Source organism: Balaenoptera physalus, assembly GCF_965194825.1.
Source record: "Balaenoptera physalus genome assembly, chromosome: 16".
Lineage (NCBI taxonomy): Eukaryota > Metazoa > Chordata > Mammalia > Artiodactyla > Balaenopteridae > Balaenoptera > Balaenoptera physalus.
In genome coordinates this window covers 5,600,361-5,625,892 of record NC_138898.1, presented here as the reverse complement: position 1 = coordinate 5,625,892, position 25,532 = coordinate 5,600,361, and the positions used below count along the sequence as shown (strand labels likewise).

The 25,532-nt window shown below is 60.9% G+C and overlaps 1 protein-coding gene across 3 annotated transcripts in view; it reads left to right on the top strand.

Annotated features, from left to right (window-relative positions):
- Positions 1-2,521: 2,521 nt before the first annotated feature.
- The window catches only part of RBM38 (RNA binding motif protein 38), a 90,699-nt gene continuing 67,688 nt past the window's right edge, over positions 2,522-25,532 (top strand). For 2 of the 3 annotated variants that reach the window (XM_082428173.1, XM_082428174.1), the window contains exons 1-3: positions 2,522-2,967; positions 3,707-3,830; positions 4,297-4,351. In XM_082428173.1, coding sequence (XP_082284299.1) covers positions 2,731-2,967; positions 3,707-3,830; positions 4,297-4,351 — 416 coding nt within the window. In that variant the 5' untranslated portion in view covers positions 2,522-2,730. Of the gene's footprint in view, positions 2,968-3,706; positions 3,831-4,296; positions 4,352-16,338; positions 17,953-25,532 lie in introns of those variants that run through there. The other variant, XM_082428172.1, reaches the window with a different exon arrangement.

Sequence of the window (25,532 nt, the reverse complement as noted above, 5' to 3'; positions counted from 1 at the left end):
TGAAAGAACCATAGCGGGCGCATCCGCCTTTTAAGACACTGACGCCCCCTGCCCTCTTCCGGGCCGGGCGGGAGCGCGAGGTGCACGCAACGAGTCTGCCCATCCCGGGGCGGAGAACGCCCTGCCCGGATCCTGCGCGTTTCCCTTTTCTGACCCCGTGTCCCCGTCCCGGGCGCCCGCCCCCCGGGTCGAGACCCTTCGGACCCCGCAGCGCCAGCACGTGCTCCGCAGACGCCCGCAGGCCGGCGCGCAGCCGCACTCCCCGCGGCGCCCCTCCCCGCGCGGCCGCTCCGCCGGGAGGGGCGCGGGAGGGGCGCGGGGTGGGCGGGGCGGGGCAGGTCCGGGCGGCTCTGGGACTTGTAGGCCTGGAGCCTCGCCGCCCGCGCCCCGCCTGCCCCCGCCCCGCCTGCCCCCGCCCCTAGAGGCCCTGTCTGTCACGGAAGGGGAAACTGAGGCCCGGTGATGGGACCCAGTGTGCCCAAGATCGCGCGGCCGCACGGTGGCCGCCTTCCCTGGCCCAAAAAGTGGAGGGCACACTTCCGCAAAGTTTTCCAAGGGCGCGCTGAGTGTCCCTTGTCTGGTCGAGAGCTCTCCTCGGCTTCTTCCTTCCATCGTGCATTCACTGAACAAACATTTCCCGGGGGCCCTCTCCTTGCCAGGCCGCACAGCTTGAGCAAACCATCCAAGGGCCCACCTCGCAGGGGAGAGAGACCTTAAACCCGTGAATAGGTAACCAGGGCTTGGGGAGGTGAAGAGTACACTGAAGGAAGAGAAAAGCTGAATACAGGGGGAGCGATGAGGCCCAGCCCCGAGGCAGGAGTGGGCCTGGGGAGTTGGAGGGAACTGGGAGTGACAAGACCAGGGGGAAATGAGGGGGGACTGGAAAGTGTGTCCCCGGAGGACTCGGGGTTCCATTCCCAGCGTGAGGGGGCTGGGGCGGGGGTTTGGGGGGAAGGAAAGGTCAGACCAATGGTTGCCGGGTGGCGCGCGGGGTCGGGGAGTCCAGGGGCTTGAGGCACAGCTGGTCTGGGCCTGGAATCAAACGCAGCCTGACAGAGAAGGTGCCTGATAAACGCCTGAAAGACTAGTGAACGCTTCGCCTGCCTCCCTGTACCCCTCAGTCCGCCAGGAGCTGGGGTCACCAGGAGCGACCCCACTCAGAGCAGTGGTAACTTAAAAAAAAATGCACAACCTAAAAGTTAAGAATTATGTTTTATTTGGCGGACTTTCTGAGGACTCGAACCCTTGAAGCAGCTCTCAGGGACTGCTCCAAAGAGGTCAGGGAGGAGCCAGGATATAGAGGAGTATTTGCAACAAAAACCAAAACTTCGGAACATCAAAAGATCACTGTTAATTAAAGAAAAACCACACATCTCAAGTTAATGAATTTAGCGCTTTTCTATGTATGCGAAGATGCAGGAGTCTGGGCTCATTGAAATCATTCCTTTGATGTGCACCTTAACCATCTAGGGCCAGTATCCTGTTTTTTTCCACCCTGAATCCCCTCAGGGTACACAGTTAGGGGTGGCTGCAGTGGCTGATGGCCGCAACATCCTTTGTTTACTGACATGGCAGGTGACATTTTTCGTCCACAGCAGAGTCCCGACTGCACAGGACATCACAATGCTGGTGCCTGGACATGTGGAGGGTTTGAGATCCTTGGGGCCTGGCTCTGCACGGCCGTGTGACCCACTGGTGGGGGGGTGCTGGTGCCAGGGCCCCGGGTTCAATGCTCTTGTCAGACATGAAATTCCTAATAACTTTGGACAAGGTGCCCTGACAATTCTGTAGCGGGTCCTGCTGCAGAGACCCAGGGGTGGGCCTGTTTCTAGGGCTGGGGAAGGGAACAGAGGGAACAGGGGCACCCTCTGCTTGCTCTCCCCCAAGGATGGCCCATAGAGATGGAGGGATCCTTGGCACAGGGGTGGACTTTTGAGGAGGCCAGAACTACTTCCCCTGCCCAGTCACCTTCTCAGAGAGGCCTCCGGGACCACTCTGGCCACTCCGGGATGGCAGCACCCTGATTTATTTCCTAATGGATAGTACATTGTATATTCACCTGTTTGTCTTGTTCATAGAACCTCTGTGGGGTAGAGTGTGTTGCGTGCATTTCTGCATCCCCCACGCCCTGATAAATATTCGTCGAACGAATTACATTTACATATAAAAACAAAGGCTGTTTCACCTTTAATATAAGTTCCTGTACCGTAAGCTGCACTGGGGAAACGATTCAGACTCACTAAACGTGGTCTGAATCGTTTGTATCTGATTCGCTAGACGGTGCGCTCCTCGAGAGCAGGGACCAGGAACCCAGTGAGCACGTATTGGTCCCCCCAAAACACCCGGATGCGCCCCCTACCCATGTGCGCGCCCTGCCCCTGGGCTTCACCGGGGCACGTGGGGCGTGGCGTGGCGGGGCCGGACTACGCTTCCCGGCGGCCCCCGCGCGCCCGGGAGGGGATGAGGGGGCGGGGCCGGACGCCCGGGGCGGGGACTGGGCGGGCAGGGGGCGGGGCCGACTACAAAGCCCGGGTGGGCGACGGGGCGCAGAGTTCCCGCAGCGCCGGCAGGAACGCGACGCAGCGCAGTGCCGCGCGTAGAGCGGGAGCGACCCGCGAGTGGACGGGCCCGGCGGCTGGACCGGCGCCCCTGCTGCCCCGCTCGCTCCCCGCCGCCCCCAATGAGCGCAGCCCCACGCGGCCCGGGTCCGTAGGCGGCGGGCCGCCCCCCATGCTGCTGCAGCCCGCGCCGTGCGCCCCGAGCGCGGGCTTCCCGCGGCCCCCGGCCGCCCTCGGCGCCATGCACGGCTCGCAGAAGGACACCACGTTCACCAAGATCTTCGTGGGCGGCCTGCCCTACCACACCACCGACGCCTCGCTCAGGAAGTACTTCGAGGGCTTCGGGGACATCGAGGAGGCCGTGGTCATCACCGACCGCCAGACGGGCAAGTCCCGCGGCTACGGCTTCGTAAGTGGCCCCGCGGCCGGGCGCTCCCCGCCCCGCACTTATCGCGGCCGGGCCGCTGAGTCAGCCGGCGGGCGCACGCCAGCCCCGGGCGCCTCCCGCCGGCTCGGCACCTGCTGCCCCCTCTCGGGCTCCAGCCGGTCCTGCCCCCGCCCCCCCAGGCCCGGTCTCCCTGCCCCCTCCCCACGCCCGGTTTAAAAGGGAGAGCCGCTGGGTTCAATTAGAACTCCGAAGTTTGTGGAGAGGTTCTCGGCACTTCCTGGAGCAACAAGCGAGCGAGGAGCCGGGCTTCGGCCCCGGCGCTCAGGAGCCCTGAAGCAACCCCCATTTTATTTTCCAGCAGCCCTCTCAGACACCCCAAACAACCTAAGTAAAAATCGTCCTGAAGACACCTCTTTTACTCCCTTTCTAACTAGGGTGTCCCCAAACACCTCCCATGAGGAAGTTTGTGGTCCGCACTGGCCGGGACCCCTGCCTCCTTTCGGGGTGGCCGTGTCTTCCCTGGGGGTTGTTTCCGTCCTTGAGGGCAGCGTTTCCTAGCACTTGAACTCGGGGGGAGGAGCCGGGGCCCAGGGGCAGCTTTGGGAGGGCCCCAGGCTGGGGTCAGAGGGGACTGGGCTGGGCGCCTTGGGTAATGGGCACGCGGGGCGGGGAAACGAGTGCCCTGTGCCGGGGCTCTCGAGCTCTCTCTCTGCTCCCCCCGCCGGCAAGGGAAGCCCCTGATGCGTCTGTGCTCCTCCAGGTGACCATGGCTGACCGGGCGGCAGCTGAGAGGGCTTGCAAAGACCCTAACCCCAACATTGACGGCCGCAAGGCCAACGTGAACCTGGCCTATCTGGGTGCCAAGCCGCGGAGCCTCCAGACGGGTGAGAGCCGTGTTTTCCTTCCCTGGCACTTCTGGTTGCTATATTCAGCGTTGGTATCTGTTGGGTGGAAAAGGCAACCCCCCCCCCCCACCTCCAGGGGTGGCAGTCGGCTGTCATGTGCTCCCAGAGAGCCGTCACAGAGCAGCCATCTCCCAGCTTGGAAGCTGAACCCCTTCCTCTAGCTGTGTGTGCCAGTGGGACAGGGCGAGGAGGGCACGTCACACAGTTGTCAGCTGTCCTCACGGGAGGGAGGAAGTTGGTCCCCGGGGCTGGAGGTTGGGAGGACAGACACCCAGAGGCTGCTGCCTCTCGGGTCCCTTGGCCTCCTTCGGCTGGGAGTTTTGGGGTTCATGTGGAGGTGGCCTGGGAGGTGAAAGGAAGCTGATTAACGCTTTGGGTTAGAGGTGGATGGTTGTGAGGTTCTTTCCTGTGTCAGGCCGGGCCCCTGACTGGTCCCTCGTTTTAGGCTTTGCCGTCGGCGTGCAGCAGCTGCACCCCACCTTGATCCAGCGGACTTACGGGTGAGTGGACGGCTGGCTGGGATGGGGGGCGGTAAGCAGGCCTTGGAAGCCAGGCCAGGGGGCTGTGAGCTTCCTGGGTCTTCTAGTGCAGGCGCCCATCGGTCTGAGGGAGCCTCTTACCCTGGGACCGCCGACCCCACGGTGGTTGGTTGCGCTGTGTGCAACCACCTTTCTGTGTCTGAGAACCGACCTTTGCTCCAGCCTTTCAGAAGCGTCATTGTGTTTTGGGAGTGGGAGGGAGACAAGCTGGGAGAAGGGGGAGAAGGCAGGTTGCATTTCTCTGCCCCCCGGAAAAGGCCGCACCACAGAGAGATGGGGAGCATAAGCTCTGGAGCCTGTGGCCTGGGTTCAGAGCCCGGTTTCCCCTTGCTGGGTGCGTGACCTCCGCTCACGCAGCCACCAGTGCCTCAGTTTCCTCACCTGTGATATGGGATGGTGACAGCACCTCTGAGTTCTGTGGGTGGAGGCCTGGCATGGGCCCCATGCAGGTTAGGTAAGTATGCTGGAAGGGTTTGCCGACTAGGAACCGGGCCAGGCTCTTTGAGGGCGCCCCTCTGACCTGCTCCAGTGTCCGACAGATGGCGGCAGCAGGTCACTGCCAACCGGTCCAATGTTTGCGAAGCTGCAACAGGTGAGCCGGGATCAGGACCAGATGTCCCCGCCCAAGTGGGCCCGGCCTGTGGGCTTTTTGTCTGATGTGCTTTAGAGCAGTGTGTGTCCCAGCCTCCTCCATCCGAAAAGGGCCTTCGTCGTTGTCTTCTTTTTTTTTTTTTTTTAACATCTAATAAGGTCTAGCAGCTGCTTGGGAAAGGGCAGAGACTTTAGGGGCACAAAGGAGCCTGCCATGCCGGCTGACTTCCCAGCCCTGTGATCGATGTCAGCTGTTTGCCCCAGTGCAGGGAGCGTGCTGATGGGGATGGGGGTTCTGGGGGGGGCAGTTATAGAACAGGCAGCCCCTTTTAGAATGTTAGAACCTCTTAAGCTATCGGAGACTGAATCCCAGGCCCTGCGTTTTGTGCTGAAAGTTGCAAGTGTGTACGTGTGTGTGTGTGAGCGTGTGTGTACCTGCCCCAGAGGCTCGGTTTAAGGGACCACCTGGCTCACTGGGGCAGTGTGAACCGGGCCCTGGAGCAGGCTGGGAGTTGGGCTTGGGTGGTCTGGGCAGGTCCACCATGATTCGGGGCTGCTTACCCTGACGGGCAGCCTCTGTGGCGGCACAGTGGCCCCCACGTGAATTGGAGGAAGTGTGTGAGCCCAGGTCCCGGTCTGTCCTCCTGAGAGGAAGCCTGGAGGGCGGCAGGGAGCAGGGGGTTCTGGTTTCCTTCTCGCCCTGGGACCTGCTTCACCTGTGTCTGCAGCCATCTTGGAAGGTGTTTGGGGACACCCCCGTCTTCCTGCCGTCACCCAGGTTCTTCCTGTTTGGGTTCAGGCCATACGAGGAGGGTGTCCTCACTTTCTGCAGCCCTGGCTCTGTTCCCCAGGGCAGGGGCTGGGCCCGGGGCTGGCACGGAGATCCGGGCGTGAGCCTCGAGCACACGCGGCTCTTCCCTGCTTGAAATGTGAACATAGCTTCCCGCTCGAGCCTGGGCTCCCTTGTGATCTGTCACACCTGCCTCTGGGACTTGGTGACCCTCAGCACTTGGCCTCTGGAGCCTGCAGACCTGGGTTCAAATCCTGACTTTGTCACTTACCAGTTGGTCCATCTCGGCAAGAGATGTTTTCTTTCTGAGCCTCTACTTTCCTCATCTGGAAAATGGGACTAATAACCACCTGAGGCAGTGCTGGCACGTGGGGCCGGGGGCTCTATACCTGTCTGCCTTCTCTCCTGCCCTCACGGCAGCCCTCAAAGGTTGGGACCGATATTACTCTTGCTTCTTAGGTGGGGAAACTGTGGCAAAGAAAGGTTAAAAAGGTTAACAACCTGTCCAGGGCGGCTGAAGTGACAGGATTTGAACCCACGCGGGCTGGCTCTGGAACGCGCGCTCTCAGCCGCTGCTCTGTGGGGCGGGTGGGTGGGAAGGGTGCGCCGATGGTTTCCCTCGTGGTCCTCAGAGCGCCACCCATGGGAGGGTGGTCAGGCGTCGGTCACAGATTTTACTGCCATGTGCTCCCGACTGCAGGCGACAGTGTTTTGTAAGTGAATCTGCTGGCTGGCCATTTAATACCTGTGACGGTGAAGAGGCCGCTGGCCCTATTTGTTGGTTACCAAGGGGGTGGAGACCCAAACAGGGACAGTCCAGCTCTGCATTTCCAGCGGCCGGTGGACTGCAGCCTCTCAGAGCTGTGCCGCCTCCCACCAGGCCTTGCTGAGACCCCAGGGGGCAGGAGCGGTGCCGGGCCGGGCTTTTGGGGTCAGTTGTCTCCTGCCAGCACCCGCCCGCCTGGCTGGAGAGTTGGGCCGTCAGCGTCCCTTTTGATTTTGCAAACAACGGGCCGGGGCCCGGCCAGGCCTGACTCAGCGGTCAGTGGTGTCGGCTCTGGGCTGGCAGCAAGGCCCGGGCAGCCCAGAGTTTGCAAACCCGTTAACCTTCTCCTGCCCGGCGGAACTTTCCCTGACTTTCTGGCCCCGATCGTGTGCCTGGGACAGCTCTGAAGATTCCACAGCTCGCTTTTGGGCAAGGCCACTGCGGAATCCTCGTCTGGCTGGGTCGTAAATGTCAGCATGGAAAGATTTGCCAAAGAACTTTTACACTCTCTGCTTTTTGCTTGGATTCCCTGCCCGCAGTTTTTCTTTTCTTCAAGAACGGGACTTTTCAGGACCTAATGCGACCGGGACATTTCCGTCATGTTAACTACATGGGGCCGAGGGTTAGAGTTAGGGTTAGGGTTTGAAGAAGGCTTCTTTGGCAGGTGGCAGGTGGCTTGATCACAGGGTGGGGACTGCGGCCATAGACCACCCAGCCAACCGGCCCTTTGCTGAGGGGGTGGGACAGTCAGCAGACCGCAGGCACAGGTCCAGGCAGAGCGTTGGGTCTGGCTTGGAAGGGGCCTCTCCGTGTCAGGGCTGTCTGTCCAGGCCTGAGCCTGAGGCTTGTAGGAGCTGAGGTTTGTCCCAGGCCTGGCTGCACCGGGAGCCTCTCCTTGGGTTATTTTTGAAGGGCCAACTGCTTCTCTGGGCTCAGCTCCCCAGCCCAGCTGCTCAAGGGTGCCTTGTTGTGGGCTCCACAGCCGTCCACTGCGAGCCGCCCCCCTGGGTGCCGGGTTGGGGCCAGTCCCTAGGTCCCAGATGGCAGGACAGGGTCCCGGGGCTGCTGGGTGTCAGGCAGACCTTGTGCTGGAGCGAGGCCCCGGGCTCGAGGCCAGGCCCAGCCCCTTCTCTCCGGGCTCATCTCCCCGTCTGCGGGGTGGGGACTGTGTCGGTGCCACCTCCCAGGGCCGACTGGGGATGGGACCCTCTCCCCAGCACGTGCACACGCCGTTCGGCCTAGAGTTTCAGGGCCCCTACACCCTCTGTGTGAAGGGCCCCGGTGCCCAGATTGAGACCCGCTGCCCTTGCTGTGACCAGGCCGTGGGTGTGTGCCTGCTCAGGGGGTCTGAGCAGAGTGTTTGGGTCCCCAGGGCTGGAGAGGGGCCAGAGAATGACAGGAAGATGTCACGGAGCACAAGGGGCTGGGCGGAAGGCCGAGAGCTGTTCCCAGAATCCTTCATTCATCCAGTATTTATTGAGCGCCTGCTGGATACTTTGAATAAGAAAGATGTGGTTGGTTCTCCATCTCGCTTTCTGGCAGGGAAGCCAGGCCATTAGACATCCTTGTGGGCACGTGAGGGCCGAGGTGGTGATGGGGACAGCTGAACAGGGCAGCTGGCTGGCGGAGGGCCTCGTGGGCTGGGACAGGCCTGTGTCGAGATTGTAACGGTGGGTGGGTGATTGTGCGTGCGATCAAGAATCATGGACTTACACCCAAGGACTCCCCTGAACTGGTGAAATCCGAGCAAGGCCCAGAGCCAAGCTCAGAGCGGTGCACCGGCGTGCGGCTCCTGGGTTTGGTAGCGTGTTGGGTTATGAGACGTCACCACTGGGGACACCACGGGAGGGCCCGTGGGGCCTCTCTCTACTGTGTTTGCACTTTCCGGAGAGTCTCTCGTGATTTCATGACACGAAGTAAATAAAGCGGGGGGGAGTCGCAGCGCCTTGAACAGGGGGCCCGCACCTTGGAGGTGTGGCAGGAAGTGAGGTCAGAGCCGGAGGGTATGGGGGCAGAGAGGAAGCTGGTGCCCTCCCGTGTGGCATCACGTGGCTTGTTTTTACTTTCAGGGTGTCTGGGGTGGCCCTGCCCCTCCCCAGCCCGTCGCTTCCTGTTTGGCACTCGCTGGAGCGAGGAGTGGGCCGGCGCGTGGCCCTCCCTGGCGGGCGGCCCGCGCACACCTGTTGTTTGTCCCCGTCTGCTGTAACAGACACTGGCTTCTGGGGCGGTTCTCGGGCTCCTGTCCAAGGATGAGCTCTTCGCCGGCCCCAGTGGCCCTGGCGGGAGGGGCCCCCGTACCGAGGCCTCGTCAGGAAGCCTCCGGTCGAAGGGAGAGGCCTGACCACACGCAGGCTGATGTGGGCATCTCACTCGGCCTCACGGGTGTGTCCCAGGGCAGGGACCCGGGTGGGGGGCTCCCAAGTGGACCGGGCCGCCCCTTCTCACTGCAGCGGGAGGAGGCCGTGTAAGGAGCCTGCAAGCCCCACGACTTGTCCGTGTGACCCCTTGTTCTCGCGACGAGTTTTCGTCCTCGAGCCTCAGTTTCCCCATCTGCCACGTGGACGTGACGCGTGCCCTGCAGCGTGCTGACGGGGGGCGGGGTGCATCCGGATCATTCTCCTGACCCCTCCCGCGTGGCTGAAAGGAGGACGCTGTGCTTTCATTCGGCCAGTTTGTGGCAGGTTGGGGACTTCGTGGAGACAGAGGGAGTCCTGGCCCTGCTTGTGATTATGGAGCTTCCTTTGGCAGAGCGGTGGCGGCTCGGGTGGCGACAGGCGCTCTGGGGGGAGAGGAGCAGCTGGCAGGGGAGGCTGGTGTGAGTGGTGTGGGCAGTGGGAGACTGGCGGGGTCAGAGGCCCAGCAGGGTGGCCTCAGCTCACGTCGGGCCACGGTGGCCCAGGGGAGCATTTGGATTTGCCTGAGTGCTGGGGGGCCGCTGTGGGCCCTGAGCAGATGAGGGCCGGGTCACTTGCGTCTTTAGAGGGTCTCTTCAGCTGCTGGGTAGGCCTGAACCACCGAGGCCAGGGTCGGGGCCCCACTAGCGGACCTCGCAGTGATCCAGTCCACACGCGAGACCGTGGTGGCCGCCCGGGAGTGAGGAGCTGTGGGATTCTGAGCACATTGAAAGAATGTGTGAAAGAAAGTCTGAGAAGATTCTAGAACTTTGGGCCTGAGCTAATGGCGGGTCAGTTGGCCTTGGCAGTGAGGGGAGGCTGCAGTTTGGGGGGAAGGGCGGGCGTCTGGGTTTGGACAGGTTCCAGTGGAGATGCCGGGCCAGGGTCTGGCACTGCCCCTCGGGAGATGCGTTTTACCTGCTTTGTGGTCCGACGGCCCCAGAAAACCTGGATGTCCCCGCTCCGGAGAGCCCTGGGAGGCCCCTCCCCGGCCTGAGGCTCCTGAGTTGTGCCCCAGCGGCCGCCCGCTTCTCCGACCCATCAGGCCAAACCTCCAGAGAGCAGAGAAAGTGAAATGGGCTCATTTGCCTTTGTTATTTTTATTTTTGGGGCTAGCTGTGCATTCACAGAATGAGTGCTTGGGGCCACAGCTGACCCCTTTTCGCTGAGAGTTTTGCTTTGAGTGTGTGGGCGGCGTGCCCGTCTGTCTCCCGGGCGTCGGCCCCCTCGGCCCCCCTCACCTGCCCCGGCGTCCCCAGATGCTCCTGCTCAGACCCCAAGACCTCTGCCTGCAGGGCTCCAGGGGAGGCTCTGTCGGACTCTGTGGCACCCTCAGTTTACAGATGGGGAAACGAGGCCAGAGAGGGCCGACGGACTTGGACAGGCACGGCCAGGAGCCAGACTCGGGGTCTCGCCCCTCCGCCCTGGTCTCCATCGGGCCGAGTCAGCTGGGCGCCTCCTGGCTGTGGGCCGCTCACCCTGGGCGCGTGGGTCCAGGCGGAGATCTCGGCCGTCACCCTTTCCGCAGGGGATGCTCAGCCTGAGCGTGTGCCCCTCCAGGATGGTCTGGCCTTTTGAACCTGGCCGGCTGCAGCTCCCTTCCCAGTCTGGGGGTTTGGGGGTTTGCTTTGCCCAGGCCCTGGGCATCGGGTCAACTGACTTTTAGGTCCTAACCCCAAACCTGACCGTCCTGCTAGCTGGTTTGCTTTTCCCTCCAGGGCCCTGGGCTGCCCTCCATGGGGCTGGGCTGGGAGGGCCTTTGGTCCATCCTGGCTGGGTGGGGGCCGATCTTGCCCTCTCTCAGCCTCGAGGAGGGGGTCTCTGGGGTGTGGAGAGGAGGCAGTCCCGGCCCCCGGGGTCGAGGCCGAGGCTGGCAGGTGCAGAGCCAGACTTGAAGTGAGGCTGCGGGTTCTGCTTCCCCAGGGTCCCCGGCTGTGCCAGCCGGGCTGCTTCCTCTGCCTCCCCAGGGCCGTGACTCCCGGCCCAGGAAGCGGCAGCAGCCCCGGAGGGGCCTCTTTGCCACCGGGTGCCCACAGGGCCCTTGGCTCTCGGCAGGGGCTGGCTAGGCGCTTGGGACCCAGCGGTCCAGGCCAGGTTCCCGCCCTCGTGGGGCTTGCGTTCTCGTGGGGAAGACAGCGGCACAGAAGGTGGATGACAGGGCGGTTTGGGGTTGTAGGAAGGAAGGCCGGCCGGCGGGGGTGGGGCGTGGTCGGGCAAGGCCTCCGAGGAGGTGAGATTTGAGCTGTGGGAAGAAGCCTGCCAGCAGCGGGAACAGCAGGTGCAAAGGCCCTGTGCTCGGAGAAGCACGTGCACTGGGGGGACAGAAAGGAGCTCTGGGTGGCCGGAGTGGGGACAGTGGGCTGGAGGTAAGCTGGGGAGGTAGGCTGAGGGAGGCCCTGGGGAGTGGGGAGCAGTCGGGGTTTGGCTCTGGGCGAAGGGGAGGCCCCTGTGGGGACATGCCTGAGTGGCGTGGTCTCCCGGACTGTTTTTAAGACGACCCCTGGCCGCCGGGTAGGGGGCGGCGCAGCAGGCCTGCCAGGTCTGGGTGGATGTAGGCTTGCTGCTGGGGGACGGGGGGAGAACGGGGGGAATTGGGGGACCGGGGCGTGGGTGGGGTGGACGTGGGCAGGGGAGTCCCCGAGGACAGAGCGTGTCAGGCCTGTGCCCTTTTCAGAAGCCTGCAGAGCAAGCACGCGGAGGCCGGCAGCACCCTGACCTTTCTGGGGAGTAGGTGGGGCGCTGAGGAACCCGCTGGACACAGACCCTGTTCCCCGGTGCCAGGCGCCTGGGACCTCCCCCCTTGTGGTGTGCGGGCCTGGGAAGGGGGCGCAGGGGCTGTGCTCAGACGGGGCCAGCTGGTGGTTTGGCTGGGGTTTCCTTCTCACCGAAGAGTCCAGTGGTTCCCGTGGGGGATGCTGTGTGTGGGCACCAGCTCAGTCCCTTGGTCCCCGCCTGGCCTTTTCCCAGCCCTCTGCATGGGTGTCTGTGGTCGTGACAATGGTATTTGCCTTTTTCTTTGTAGTTTACAGCAGGGTCTTGACCTTGCCGTGATGCTGGAGGAGTCTTCGTGGTCAGCGGGAGGGGCCATCCTGTGCACTGTGGGATGTTGGTAGTGTCCCCGGCCTCCACCCGCTGGCTGCCACTGGCAGCCCCCCAACCCCCAGTGTGACAACCAGGAATGTCCCAGACGCAGCTGAGCGTCCCCTGGGGGCAGAGCCGCTGTGGCTGCGAAATGCTGTTCCGGTGGAGGGTCTCAGTTCTCAAGCCCTGACAGCAGCCTCTGCCAGACCCGTTTTACAGATGGGAAAACTGAGACTCACAGAAGCTCTGTAACTTGTGCGCAGAGCTGAGGGCCCCGGTCCCCTTCCTGGGGGTGGGGGGAGCTTCGCAGCGTCCTCCCGCCTTGACTCAGCAGTGCGTACCCAGTGGCAGAACCGGTCCCCTTCCTGGGGGTGGGGGGGAGCTTCGCAGCGTCCTCCCCCCTTGACTCAGCAGTGCGTACCCAGTGGCAGAACCCACACCAGCCACTGTCTCCTTAGCTGTGTGATTGCCAGTCCCTCGGCCTCTCTGAGTCTTGGTTTCACTCTCTGGGCAATAGGGTAACAGCAGCACCTGTTTTATGGCTGTGAAATGCTTCATAAGTTATCTTGGGCTTTTCACAAAGAGTGGGGAGTGGGGACAGGGTGCTTGAGGGAAACAGGTGAACAGATACAGACACGCAGTGTCCCCGCAGGTCAGGAAACAAGGGAGTCCCCCTTCCTCTCACCCTGAAGCTTTTTCGCCCACACCGTGTCTGAGCGTCCCCCAGCAGGGCAGCTCTGTGGTGGCCAGAGCAGAGCTTAGTCCTGACGACACTGAGTGTCAGAAACCTGGTAAACGTGACGGCTGCCTTGGCCGGCAGCCTTGAGGCAGGTGTGGCCAGAAGCCTGTCATTTTAGAGCCCCGGGTACTTCTGCCGTGTGGACAGTGCGTGCCTGGGCCAGGCAGTGGTTCTGCAGTGCCAGTATCCAAATCCCCGGGCGCCTGTCAGATGCAGATTCCCGGACCCCATCTGACTTGGCAGTCTGCGGGGATCCACATTTTTAGCAAATGCTGTCTGAGGCAGTGGTGCGCCTGCCCGTGTTGGGAGAAGTTCTGGGCTCAAAGCTTCCACAGCCTCCCACTAAGGAATGTTCTAGGGTTCCGGGAGCCGCGTGGGGCTCATGTGGTGGGGGCATCGATGACGCCCAGGACGGCACAGTGGGCACCGCACCAAGGCACGCTCCATCGTGTCTCCTCTGGCTCCCTTCAGAGAGGCATCCGGACGGCCGGGGCCCCTTGTCTTTCTCGGAGGGGTCTGTGCCCGCCGGCTGTTTGTCAGCACTGCGTGTCCAGCCCCTCCCGCGGCCAGGCCCTGGGCGAGGCACCACCTGCTCATGTGAGGTCCCGTGGGGGAGATGGGCCAGGAGCTCAGGCTCTGAGCAGCTGCCCCCTCCTCCGAAAAGCCTCTCCCGACCACTCCCAGCTCTGGTTCACGGGTTGGTGTGTTCGTGTGCCTCTGGGATCCAAGCGCTGAGAGGCCAGGGACTGGGTCGTGTGCTCACCGCTGCATCCTTGCCCAGAGCACACCCGCAGACACGTGAGAAGGCTGGTTGCAGCTTGGGGGGCCAAGGCGGCATTCGAACCCAGGCCCCACTCTGTTCAGGGCTCTTGTTCCCACCAGGGAGGCAGGAGCGGGTGGGCAGCAGAAACTCCCAGTAGGGCGGAGAGGGAGCGTGGGTGCCATGGCCTGGACCATGGCGCAGGGCTCCTGGCCACAGCTGCCTGGCTTCCTGACAAGCAGCAGTGTGTGGCCTTGGCGACCATAGGCGTGCTGCCGCCCAGGAGGGCACACGACGGGGAGGCGGGGACCCGGTGTAGGAACTCCCTGGCGGTGGGGAGCTGAGGCCCCTCCGGGACCGGCCAGGTGTGCCCAGGCTCTCACCCCCAGGGGTTTGCTGCTGGATCCATGGGGCTGTGGTGCCCGTCACCACCCCAGCTCTTTCCTCACTGGGTTATTCACCCCTCGCTCAGGATTTGCTCCTTATATTTGTGCGTTTATTGTGGTAAAGTACACATAACGTAAAATCTGCTGTTTTAGGGCATTAAATATATTCACAGAGTCGTGCGGCCATCACCACTATCTGATTCAGAACTTTTTCGTCACCCAGAAGGAGACCCATAGCCCTCACTCCCCTCCCCTGCTTTCCGAAGCCCCTGCAGTGTAACCACTTTGTCTCTGGGTTTGCTTTTGTGGAGATTTCACCTGAATGGAATCATTCAGTCTGTGGCCTTTTGTGTCTGGCCTCTTTCACTCAGCATCGTGTCCTCAAGGTTCATCCACACAGTGGCGTGTGTCAGCGCGTTATTCTTTTTTCTGGGGGAATGACACTCCTTGGCGTGGATACACTGCAGTCTGGAAATCCATTCATCGGTGGATGGACGCTTGCTTTTCCTTTTTGGCTGTCGCGAGTAGTGCTTCTTATTCCCCTTTGTGCCTGTGCATCCATTTGCCTTGTAGAGATGCTCGGACCCACATGCAACCCTTACACAGCCTCCTTCCAGGCCTTTTCTTTGCGTTCAAAACATTGCCCCACATAAAGTTGCCCTCAGTCAGCTCTTGGGCCCATAAAAACGGCAGTTTCATACAATTCCACCTCACCCATCCTTAGCATGGATATAAATACACATTTGATTTTTTTTAGCATGAACATTATCACCATTCAGTATAAATATCACAGTTTTGCATAAACAGTATCTCTGTTCTGTGGCTTGGCTTTCTCTCCCAGCAGCGTGGAGGGGAGCGGCTTGGGGCTGAGTGTGGACCTCATCCTGCAGCCACGTGGGGTGGTCTGGGGGACACTGGACGCTGCTCCGTCCCCGTGGACAACACTTGGGTTTCTCTGCTTTTTCGCTGTTCCCAGGGGTGCCGCCGGGACCCACTGAGCCCCTGTCCTTGTTCGGAAGGGAGGGCTGCTGGATGCCGAGGGGCCTGGCGGGGGCAGGGAGCCCAGCTTCCAGGGCCCGGCTTTCTGTCCACTTGCTCTCCCAAAGCTGCCCCAGTTTCTGCCCCTGCCAGGCCTGCGGGAGCGCCGGGAGGGAAGGTTTCCCTTTTTCTTTCAAAGCAGCTTCTCTTCGGAATGGAAGGGGGGCAGGTAAGGGGTCCGGGGCCTGTCTTACAGGCGTGGAGGGAGGTTGGGGGTGACCCCCAGGTGTGTAGCCATGTCAGCCTCATCCTGTGTGACTTGTGCAGGCCTGAGAGGAGGGGGAGGAGCTGATGCTGGAGGCCACGGCGTCTGCCCCGCCGAGGCCGCTCTGTGCCCACCGCTGCCGTGGGGCCCGGCGCCGGCTGCCGGAGCGGGCACCTGCTGGTACTGCCTTCCCGAGCCTCAAGTTCTCCGTCTGCGACGTGTGGGGTCGCCCCTACAGTGGAGGGCTGCGCGCATGGGGCCCGCGGTGGGCAGCCTGCAGGGAGGGACGAGTGCGGGCTGCAGCTCTCAGCTCCCAGGCTGATGCCCGGGGGACCTTGGGCGAGGCACCTCCAAGACCAGTTTTTCTGTTGTAAAATGAGACGGTTACCTGAAGGCCAACCTGGGGGAAGTTTCAGCCGGTTACTGCGTGTGAGGCGTGGCCACCGGCCTGCTGAGCCTTGTCCCTGAGGCTCTGGCTGTCATCTTTGCTCGCGGCACCGTCATTGCGGTTACACTTGTACTACGTCGTTGTCCTCATTCACTCAGCAAGTGAGCCCCTGCCTGGGCCAGGGTCTGTGTTGTCTGTTCACGGGTGGCTGACGTTGTAGTCAGGGGAGACAGATGTGGTAAACAAGTAAATTGCGCGGGGTGTCACTGTGGGGGTGGCAGATGCTGGGAAGATGAACCCAGGGAAGTGGGGGGACAGGGCTGGCTTCATGGACATGTGACCTGGGTGATCACACAGGGACCTGTGCTCAGAAGGGCTTGTGCTGGATTTGATGCTTTGGTGCTGAAATTGTTCATGATTTTTAAACTCCCCACCCCTGCCCCCAAATCATGTCGTGTTGCTCCTGTGGGGGACGGGTGGTGTTTGGTGTGTAGGGTGGGATGGGGGGGGCTGCCTGGACGGGTTCACGGAGGAGACATTTGAGTGCAAACTTGAAGAGGGGAGGTGGGAGCCCTGTGGGTTGCTGGGGAAAGTGCTGTGCAGGTTGTGGGCATGGCCAGTGCAAAGGCCCTGTGGTAGGAGCACCATTATTGTTGTAATTGCACCCATTTTACAGATGAGGAAGTAGAGATGCCGGAGGGGGGACACAGCATCACCCGGCTCTTCCGGCACCTCCACTCCACCCGAGCCGCTGTGTTTCCCCGCTCTGTCGTCTGACCCTGACCCTGACCCTCTCTGCTTGGCCCCACAGGCTGACCCCCCACTACATCTACCCACAAGCCATCGTCCAGCCCAGCGTGGTGATCCCGGCGGCCCCAGTCCCGTCACTGTCCTCGCCCTACATTGAGTACACGCCGGCCAGCCCGGCCTACGCCCAGTACCCGCCGGCCACCTACGACCAGTACCCGTATGCCGCCTCGCCCGCCACAGCCGCCAGCTTTGTGAGCTACGGCTACCCAGCCGCCGTGCCCCAGGCCCTCTCGGCCGCGGCCCCCGCGGGCACTGCCTTCGTGCAGTACCAGCCTCAGCAGCTGCAGCCCGACAGGATGCAGTGAGGGCCGTTTCTGCCCCTGCAACTGCGGCTCCATCACCACGCGCTGGGCGGGTGCCGGCCGAGCCCAGGGGTGCACACCGCGCCTGTGCCTCGGGAGACCCCGCGGGACCCCGCCTGCACCCTGGGCGGCCCAGAGACCACTTCTCTTTACACCCAGGACCGTCGCGCCTTGAGGGAGGACTTTGAGAGAAAAGAGTGACCGAGAGCCATTTGAAGATCAGCCTGAATGTCGCACACGCACTGTCCCCGCCCTCCCGCACCCCCGGAGCCCGCGGGCGGTCCCCCCAGCATCCTGTGGGGCCTTCTGGACCCTCCACAGACCCCGGCGGCCCTCTGGGGTGAGCAGAAACTTTGTCCCGCTCAGAGAGGCCTTACTCCAGGGAAGCCCAGGATCGCGAAGTGTGTTGACTGTTGTCGCTCCGTCTGCGCAGCTCGAACCGTGCACGGGGGGATCGCCGGCCTCCTGAATTCCCATTTTCTAAATGCTGGCCCTGGGGTGCTCCGCCTCCCCCCGGCCCCCAGATGCCCAGGTGCGGCAGGGCCACCGCTGACCAGCGACGGGGCAGCTGGCCGTGGTCCTTTACGTCGAAGCACTGCGACTTTTTTTTCTTACCGTCATTGTTTTGCTACTAAGATGATTTCAGAATTTCAGTCTATTTTTTCAGCAGAGACTCCCACCACCAAGAATCCAAAACCTGTTTTTGACTTTGAGAGACTCGCTTTTGTCGATGGCTCTACACCCGAGGAGCCAGTGACAGTATTTCTGTGATAAGGTGTCTGCTGGCCCGAGTGCCCGAGCCCCTCAGAGGGTAGGCGTCTCCAGACAGTAAGTTGTCTTAAGCTTGTCCCCCTCCCTACGGCCGTGACGGGGTTGCGGGCCGAGGGGCCGGACCGCAGCATCCTGGCCGGCAGGGTGGAGGCTCAGAGTGCCCCCCGCGTCCCCACGCGGTGTCGCCTGCTGTGTATGTACCAGCCCGAGCAGCTGCGGGATTGAGCTGAGACACATCTGCTTGCCTTGGGGGCTCGGGGACGGGGGAGGTGACAGTTCCCACAGCCCGCGATGGGGCTCCTGGAGGGGGAGGGGAGAGTGCGATGCGGGGACAGGCCCGAGGGGGTTGGGGCGTCAGGGCTGCTCCTGCAGACCTACCTCAGGGAAGCGGGAGGCCTCGGGGCTGCTGCACACGGGCAGGTGCTTCCCTGCACGCCGGGGCAGAGCCAAGGCCCAGAAAGCAAAGGTAGCTCAGATTCTAATAATATTTTTATTAGAATGTTCTGATTATAAAAATAAAACTTGTTTTCTTTAAAGAAAAAGTGGGTCTGTAGTTTTTGCCTCGAAGTGGGCGCCTCTGACCCCCATAGCCACCGGGCTCGGTCTCTGATGTGCTCAGAGCAGGGCCCTGGGGGCAGAGGCTGGGCGGCTCCACCAGAGCCAGGTGGAACAGGGGGCGGCTCCTTGGAGAAAGCAGGGCACTGCTGGCAGAACCCGGGCAGGAGCTGCTGAGAAGGCATAGGAGCAGGTGTCCAGGCCCCCGGCCGTCAGGGTGCTGGCAGCCGGGCGCGGTGCAAGTCAGGAAGGGACGTCTGGGTGTGCGGGAGAGGGGCTCCATCCCGGGATGGTCCCAGCCTCTCCCACCATCCACCTGGAGCCCCGACTCAGCACTGGGGGAATCACGGGGGCCTCCTGGAGGGGGTGTGAAGGCTGGAGAGGAGGTTCATTCACTCATTGCCTCACTTTCTCCCTCATTCGTTCATTCTAAGAAATGGCGTGTGCCGGGTCACATGCAGAGCACTGGGGATAGTCATAAAACACACAGTCCTGCCCACTGGGGTTTATAATCTACTGGGGGCACACAGCAAGCATGCAAACTAGTGGGGGAGATGCAGCAAACACGCAAATGGGGCAATTTCACATACTGGTCAGGACGTATTACCGGGGGTGATGGAGAATGAGCGGGTTCTAGGCAGGAGGAACAGCAGGTGCAAAGGCCCTGGGACAAGGAGGCCAGTGTGGCTGGAGAGGCACAGTGAGGGGAAAGTCAGTGGGAGGTGAGCTTCGGAGGTGATGGGGCTGGGGATGCAGCAGAGACCCGGTGGACGGATGTGCTGTGAGCACAGTCTGGGGAGCGGGCGTAGCAATGCACAGACACGGCCTGGCCAGCTCAGCACAGTGTAGTCGATGCCATGGGGGAGGGGAGGACTGCACAGGGGTGAGGGGCCACCGGGGGGCAGCTGGGCCGTGCAGGATGGAGGGGCTCCTGGTGATCTGGGGGAGTGGAGTGGGCGCTCCTGGTGGGGAGGCCAGTCTGGGCAGAGCTCGGAGGTCGCGGCTTGGCCTCCTTTGGGACGGTCGCTCTCCAGACACCAGGCTTGTCCTCCCCGCGACCACCGCCCCAACCCTGCAGAGCGGAGCTGGGCCTCACAACACGTGCATCTGTCCCACCTCCCACGTTCACCTACCGCGCACAGCGGGCGAGCCAGCCTCCCTCCAGTCACTCTGAACTCCTCCCTCACCCCCACGGCTGACTCCTGCTAAGCCCGTCTCACATCTGCCCCCCTCCTCCCCTCCTTGCCCCCTCCTCTGCTTCCAGCCTCAGTCCAGGACCACCCCCTCTCTCCTGGACCCTTGCAGTGGCCCCTTCACTGCTTCTGCCCCGTCATTCTTCAGTCCACACTCCACATGCAGCTAGAGGGTCACGGCTCCTCCAGCTCCCCTCTGTGGCTCCCCATCATCCTTGCGGAAAAAGCCAAAGCTGTCGCTGTGGTCTGTGAGGCCCCTGCCCACACTGGGCACAGCTCACCCACCACAGGACCTTTGCACCTGCTGTTGAATCCTCCAGCTTTTACCTGCCGGCCTCCAGCTCTCAATGCGGAAGTGTCTTTGTCCCAGCAGCCTCCTCCGACCTCAGTCTCGGTCCAGGCAGCTGAACTGTGTCTCCCTTCATCTGCGTCCTCACCTGTCTCTGTCCCACCGCCCCTTAGAACACCGACGCCAGGGGGGCAGGGGCTGTCTGCCTTCTGTCCTGCTGTGTCCCCCACACCTAGTGTTGTGCCAGGCACAGCAGGGAAACTGAGGCCTGCCAGCACTCGGAACTTGATTCTGGCAGAGGACACCAGCGGGCGTTTTGGGACCATCCATCCCAGCTGGAGTGTGCTGGGCAGATCTGAGGCTGGGGCCAGGGAAAGGGGGGGCGGGGCAGAGGTCAGAGTTGCTGCAGGGAATGGGGCGGAGGAGATGCATGGGGAGCGCGGCACCTGCACAGAGCTGGGCAACTGGGTCTGACCCCGGAGTCCAATGACAACTCCACATGGTCAGCCCTTGGCTTTGAAGTGAGATGGGTCACCCCGATTCGGGAGGTGGCTGGGGGTGACCGGGAGCCACCTTCTCTGCTCTGTCCTAGCGTGCCTGTGGGATCTCCTCGGGCCTTTTCCAATCGCTTTGATTCTGAGATTTGCAAACTTCCCCTTTCTGTAGTCCAGGCCCCCAGCCTCTGCCCAGGGAAGGGCCAGGGTTCCTGGGGTCAAGTCAGGTGGGATCTTGCCAGGCAGGAACCGCTGATGCCCCTCCCTGCTTGCCCCTGCCACCTGCCCGTCTCCCTCCTGCTGGGTCTTAGTTTGCAAACACTGGCAAGGGGTCAGGGAGGTCAACATGGGGCTTCCAGCTCAGAGGAGACATTGCTGCAGCTGATAAGGGCCGGGGGGCCATGGAGAGGGTTGCAGGTGCTGCCAGGGTTATCGGGAGCGCCACTTGTGGCCAGCCCGTTTCCTGTCACTATCGGCCAGTGGCAGCCTCTGGGACAGACCTCGAGGACTCAGAAACATCCTCCTGGAGCCCGGGATCGAGGGCTCTGGACGGTGGCTAACCCAGGAGAGACAGAGCTTGCAGAGTCAGGGCACTGAGTGCAGAGCAGGGGCGAGCTGAGGGCGGCAGGGCCGTGGTCTGTGCCCGCAGGGGATGCGGTGACGATGATTATAAATGATGATGGTGAACACCGCTGCCAACGTCCGCGGTGCGGACTCGGCTCAGGTGCTGTGCAGGCGCTTTTCACGGCTGGTTGGTTACCAAGAGGTGAACGCTCAGAGTGGCCCTCTTGCACAGATGGGGAAACTGAGACACGGGAGTGGAGCCATCACTGCCCAGACCCCTGAGGAGCGGTGGTGGGAGGTGCTCTGCCGTGGAGCTGAAGGGCGTGGGCCTGACCCACGGCCCTGGTTCCCCCCAGGCCAGCAGGGTGAGCTCGGCCAGGCCTCCACCTCCCTGAGCCTCGCTGGGAATGGGGCCATGACCGTCCTCCGAGGCCGGGGTTCTGTCCCTTCTCCGCTGCGTCCCCAGCAGACAGTGTAGTGAGAGTGGCCCCAGTGATTGGTTCAGGGATAGGCATATGACCCAGTCTGGGTCAGTGAGTCGGTCCTGGATTTCTGCTGGCACTCCTGGGGGAAGGAAGCTGTCTTTCTGCTGGGGAAGCCAATCTGGGAGCAGATAAGCCTGGAGCTGCTGGGGTGGGGGTAGGGTGTGTGTGGGGGGGGGTGGGGTGAAGGGGTGGGGTTGAGAGATGGGACTATTTGTGCTCATGGAGAGACTGTCTGAGAAGGAAGCCAGAACTAGGGAAAGTAGGGCTGAAGAGTGAAGATAGGGTCTTAGTGACATCTTTGGGGCCCCTTGATCCAGCTATGCCTGAGTTAGACACTGGACTTTTCCATTACAAGAGCTAAAAAATTTCCTTTTTCACTTAAGCCTATTTAATTTTTTCTTTTTTTTCTGTTCTTTGCAATCAAGACTCTGGATATATACAATCTCAAAGGGGCTGCATTACTTAAAAAATTAGGCTGAGTGACATACAATAAAAAAAACCAAAATAACATTAGGATACTAATGTCTCATTCACAGGGGCTTTGTGGAGACTGTACTGACTCAGTTTCTCTTTCGACCTTCACACCAGCGAGGTGAGCTGGGTCTATCATCAGTATGCCCATTTCCCACATGGAGAAATCGGGGCTCAGAGTGCTCACAGAATTTGCCTGGGGTCACCTGGCTCCCCAGGGGCAGTTCTGAGATGGCAGCTGAAGATTCTCCCTCATGGTGTGTTCAGGTCTGGTGAACAGTCATCACGGGGCATCTCACCCTTGCGCAGGACTTGCAGCCCGAGGTGCTTTCACATTTAGGGTCCTCGAGTGGGGTGCTGGGTCTGCTGCTGCCAGAGGGGGACCGTTTGATGTTTTCCGGTGTACTGGCTCTTTTCCTCCTGGTCAGAACCCTCCCACGAGGAGTGGGCTAATAGTCCCATTTTACAGAGGGGAAGACTGGGGCTCAGAGGGGCTATGTGGTTGAACGTAGTTGGTCCAGGCTTGGGTTTGTCTGTCTGACTCCAAAGCCTGTGTTGTTGGCTCTGTGGCCTCCGGGAGCTTGAGGTGGAACATCTTGGCCCGGGCTCCCACCCCTCCCCTCCGCCCTGCACGCCGCCTCCAGGCAAGCAGACCCCATCGGGCCAACATGGTGCAGTGCCAAGGGCCAGATGCTTGGGCACCTCTGGCTCTGTCTCTGGGCAATAACTGGGTCGTGGTTACATCACCTGCACATGGGGTAGTCCCCACGGTCGCCCTCTCTGGGCCACCACTAGGATGAAAGAGGGTGACTTAGGCAAAGTGCTCAGTGATAGCCCCCTTTGGGGTAGGTGCCCAGCTCCCAGAGCCCCCAGCCCCCGTGCCAGTGGGAAAGCTGAGCAGGCAGTGGAGGGTGGAGGTGAGAAAACCACCCTAATTCCTGCGAAAGCCGCCCGCTGCCTCTCAGAGTCCCACCTGTGGATGAAGGACCCCATGTTTCCAGTCAAATGAGGCAACTCCCACCTTGTTTTACCCTCAGCTCTGGAACTAAGGCTGTCCTCAGAGTCCCAGAACTCATGAAAACTGACATTCATTAAATACTTCCTATGGCTTTTATGTCTATTCTTTCTCTGAACCCTCCCAGCAACCGTGGGAGGTTGACTGTGCCCAGCTCACAGATGGGAAAACCAAGGCTGGGGAGATTCAGCTGCTTGCCCAAGGCTAGAGAGCTGGTGTGGCTGAGCCAGGATTTGTACTCAAGAATCCTGAATCAGGAGGGCACATACTGCCCTTCCCAGAGGGCTGGGCTCTGGTCTCCCCACCCCCCCGCCCCGTTCTCCTCTCCTTCGTCACCCCTCCCCCCGCAGGTCCCTGCCCTGACTGCTGAGTCACACTTGTGCTTGTCCCCAGAGTTGTAAACGCTGAACCAGACGCCCCCTGGGTTTGGGGAACATCCAGATACAGCGAGAGTAACGGGGGCAGCTGTCCAGCGTGCCCTGGGGCTGGGTGTCTGCCCAGGGCATGGTGTGGGGTGGGCACCTGGCCCTCCAGATACCTCCTGGGCCTCCTGCTGGGGCTGATAAGTGCACAGCCTTGCTTATCAGCCCTGTCTGCTCACCCCAAGCCTTGTGTACACATCGGGGCGCACAGCAGCCTGGAGATCAAGGATGGGGCAACCCCACCCCCCGAAGCCCAGCCCACCAGACAGCTGAACTTGGTGCACTAAAGGCAACCCAAGAGTTCCTGGTGCCTCCTGCTGGCTTCTTGGCACCGTGATAGGGACATTTTTAGAGAAATTAAAGGTTTTTTAAAAACAAATTATACCATTAGAACTGTTGGGGGAAAATTCCAAAATAAAGGAAATTTATTAAAATAATCTACACATGTGTATAAAAACGGGAGGAAGGAAATAGACTAGCTGTTAATGGTACTAGGACTACAGGAGAGTTTTACTTTTTTCTTAACACAGTTCTGTGCGATTTACAACTGAGCAAGAGAAATTGGAGAATGAAGTTTGGCATTTGGTTGATGTTACATCTGTGTGCACATACCCCAAATACTAACAGGGTGGGGTCATTTGGGTGCCCGCTGGTTTGCTTATATGGCTCTTCTGCGTGTCTCTGATGAGCCAGAGCTGGGTGGGGTCCGCAGCTGTCCTTGCCTCCACCCGCCTCTTGCCTATGGGGACCCACTCGATCTTCTAAAAAGGTAACTCAGAGCATGCTGTTCCCTGGCATAGAAGCCTCTGTGGCTCCCCACTGGCCTGGAAGAAAATCTCAGTTCCTCGCCATGGCTGAACTGGCCCTGCCACCTCTCAGATGCCTTTCTCAAGAGCCACTCTCCCTCCAGGTGTCCTGTGCCGACTCCTTTTTGTCCCTCAGCCTGAGTTCAAAAGTCACCAAGTCTCAGCTCAGATGTCATCCCCGCTCGCCACCTGCTAGATGCCTTCCCAGACCTTCTTGTCGAAGCTCTTGCCTCTACCCTGCCCCCCATCCTTGTTCTCTCTGATTTTTCTTTTGGGGCAGTGGTCTCTCTTTCTGGCGCCATCGTCTGGGACAAGAGCCTGGACCTGGCCTCAGAGCATTACAGGAATGAGTCTGGGCGGCCCATTGCTCCTCCCTCCTCCTACTTGGAGCTGACCGGGTCCTCTGGGCTGCATTCTCCTGACAACCCCACTCCTGCCTGACCCGAGGCCTCCCACCATCCCCGCTCACCAGTGCTCAGCACGCCCGGGACTGCCCACCCCTGTGCGGTGTGGACCTGGGCTCTGTCCCGTTGGCATACACGAGCTCTCCTGACCCAGGGAGAGGTGAGCATTGCAAGAGTCTGCTTGGCTCCCTTGGGCCCAGGATGAGGGAAGGGCTTGTGAAAAAGGCCATACTCCTGAGTCTGGAGCTGCGGTTTAATAAGAGTCTCCAAGGTCACAAGGGGTGTGGGACCGCGGTGTTCTTCCTCGTGGGGAAGGAAGGACAGAGAATCCTGCACTTACTGAGCACCTAGCTTCTGCCAGGCCCTGTGCCCACCACTCAGCTGTGTCAGCTCACAGCAACCCCGTGCAAGATGCATGTACACTGTCCCCATTTTGCAGATGCAGAAACTGAGGCTCAAAGTAGTTAGGGAGCTGGCAGAGCTGGGTACCAAACCCCAGAGGGTCTGACACCAAAGCCCGGCCCCCCCCCCCCAACCCGCTGCTGGCTTCTCCTCTGGAGGGAATGGCGACATGAAATACGGTGCAGCCATGAAGAAGTACATTTATGACATGGAGAGATGTTCACGGAGCGCTGTGGAAAGGAGAGAGCAGCCACAGACAGAAGCTTCTCTGGCAACACTGGGCCCACAGTCCCGCATAGCAATGATTAAACACATGCTTTCCCCCTTCTCCACAGTCCCCACCAGTCCTTATTGTGCCTCTCACCAAGCTCTGGTGGGCATTTTCGTTTGCCAGCTAGGAGCCATGGGAGAGAGACAAGGGTGGGAAAAAGCAGGGGCCACATCAGATACACATATGTTTTATCCACTTCGATGTCTAACTAGAGGACATTCATGTGGTTAAGCCTTGACGGATGGATGGAGGGAGGAAGGGATGAATGAATGAATGGAAGAAAGTATGGACAGGGAAAGAGAGAGAGAGTGAGAGAAGGAGGGATGGAGAGAGAGAAGGAAGGAAGGACTGATGGATGGAGGGATGGGTGGAGGGGTAGAGAGATGGAGAGACATGGATGAAGGGATGGATGGATGGAGTGATGGATGAAGGGATGGATGGAAGGATGAATGGTACGTTAGATAGACTGCTACCCCCCATCCCCACTCCAGCAAAGTCAGCACAAGGGTCCAGTGCAAGGGTTTGGAATCAGACAGACTTGAGTTTGAATTTGAGTTTCTTTCCTTACAAGCTGTGTGACCCTGGGTGAGTCACTCACCCTCTCTGATCCTCAGTTTTCTCATCAGTACCTCCTAGGACACCCGTGGAAAAAGCAGTGAGGGCCAGGTTTGAGGGAGGAGCTCGATGAGTGCCAGCTCTTTATTACAGTCAGTGCTTCTGTCCTGCTTGGTCCTGAGAAAACCGGTCGGTT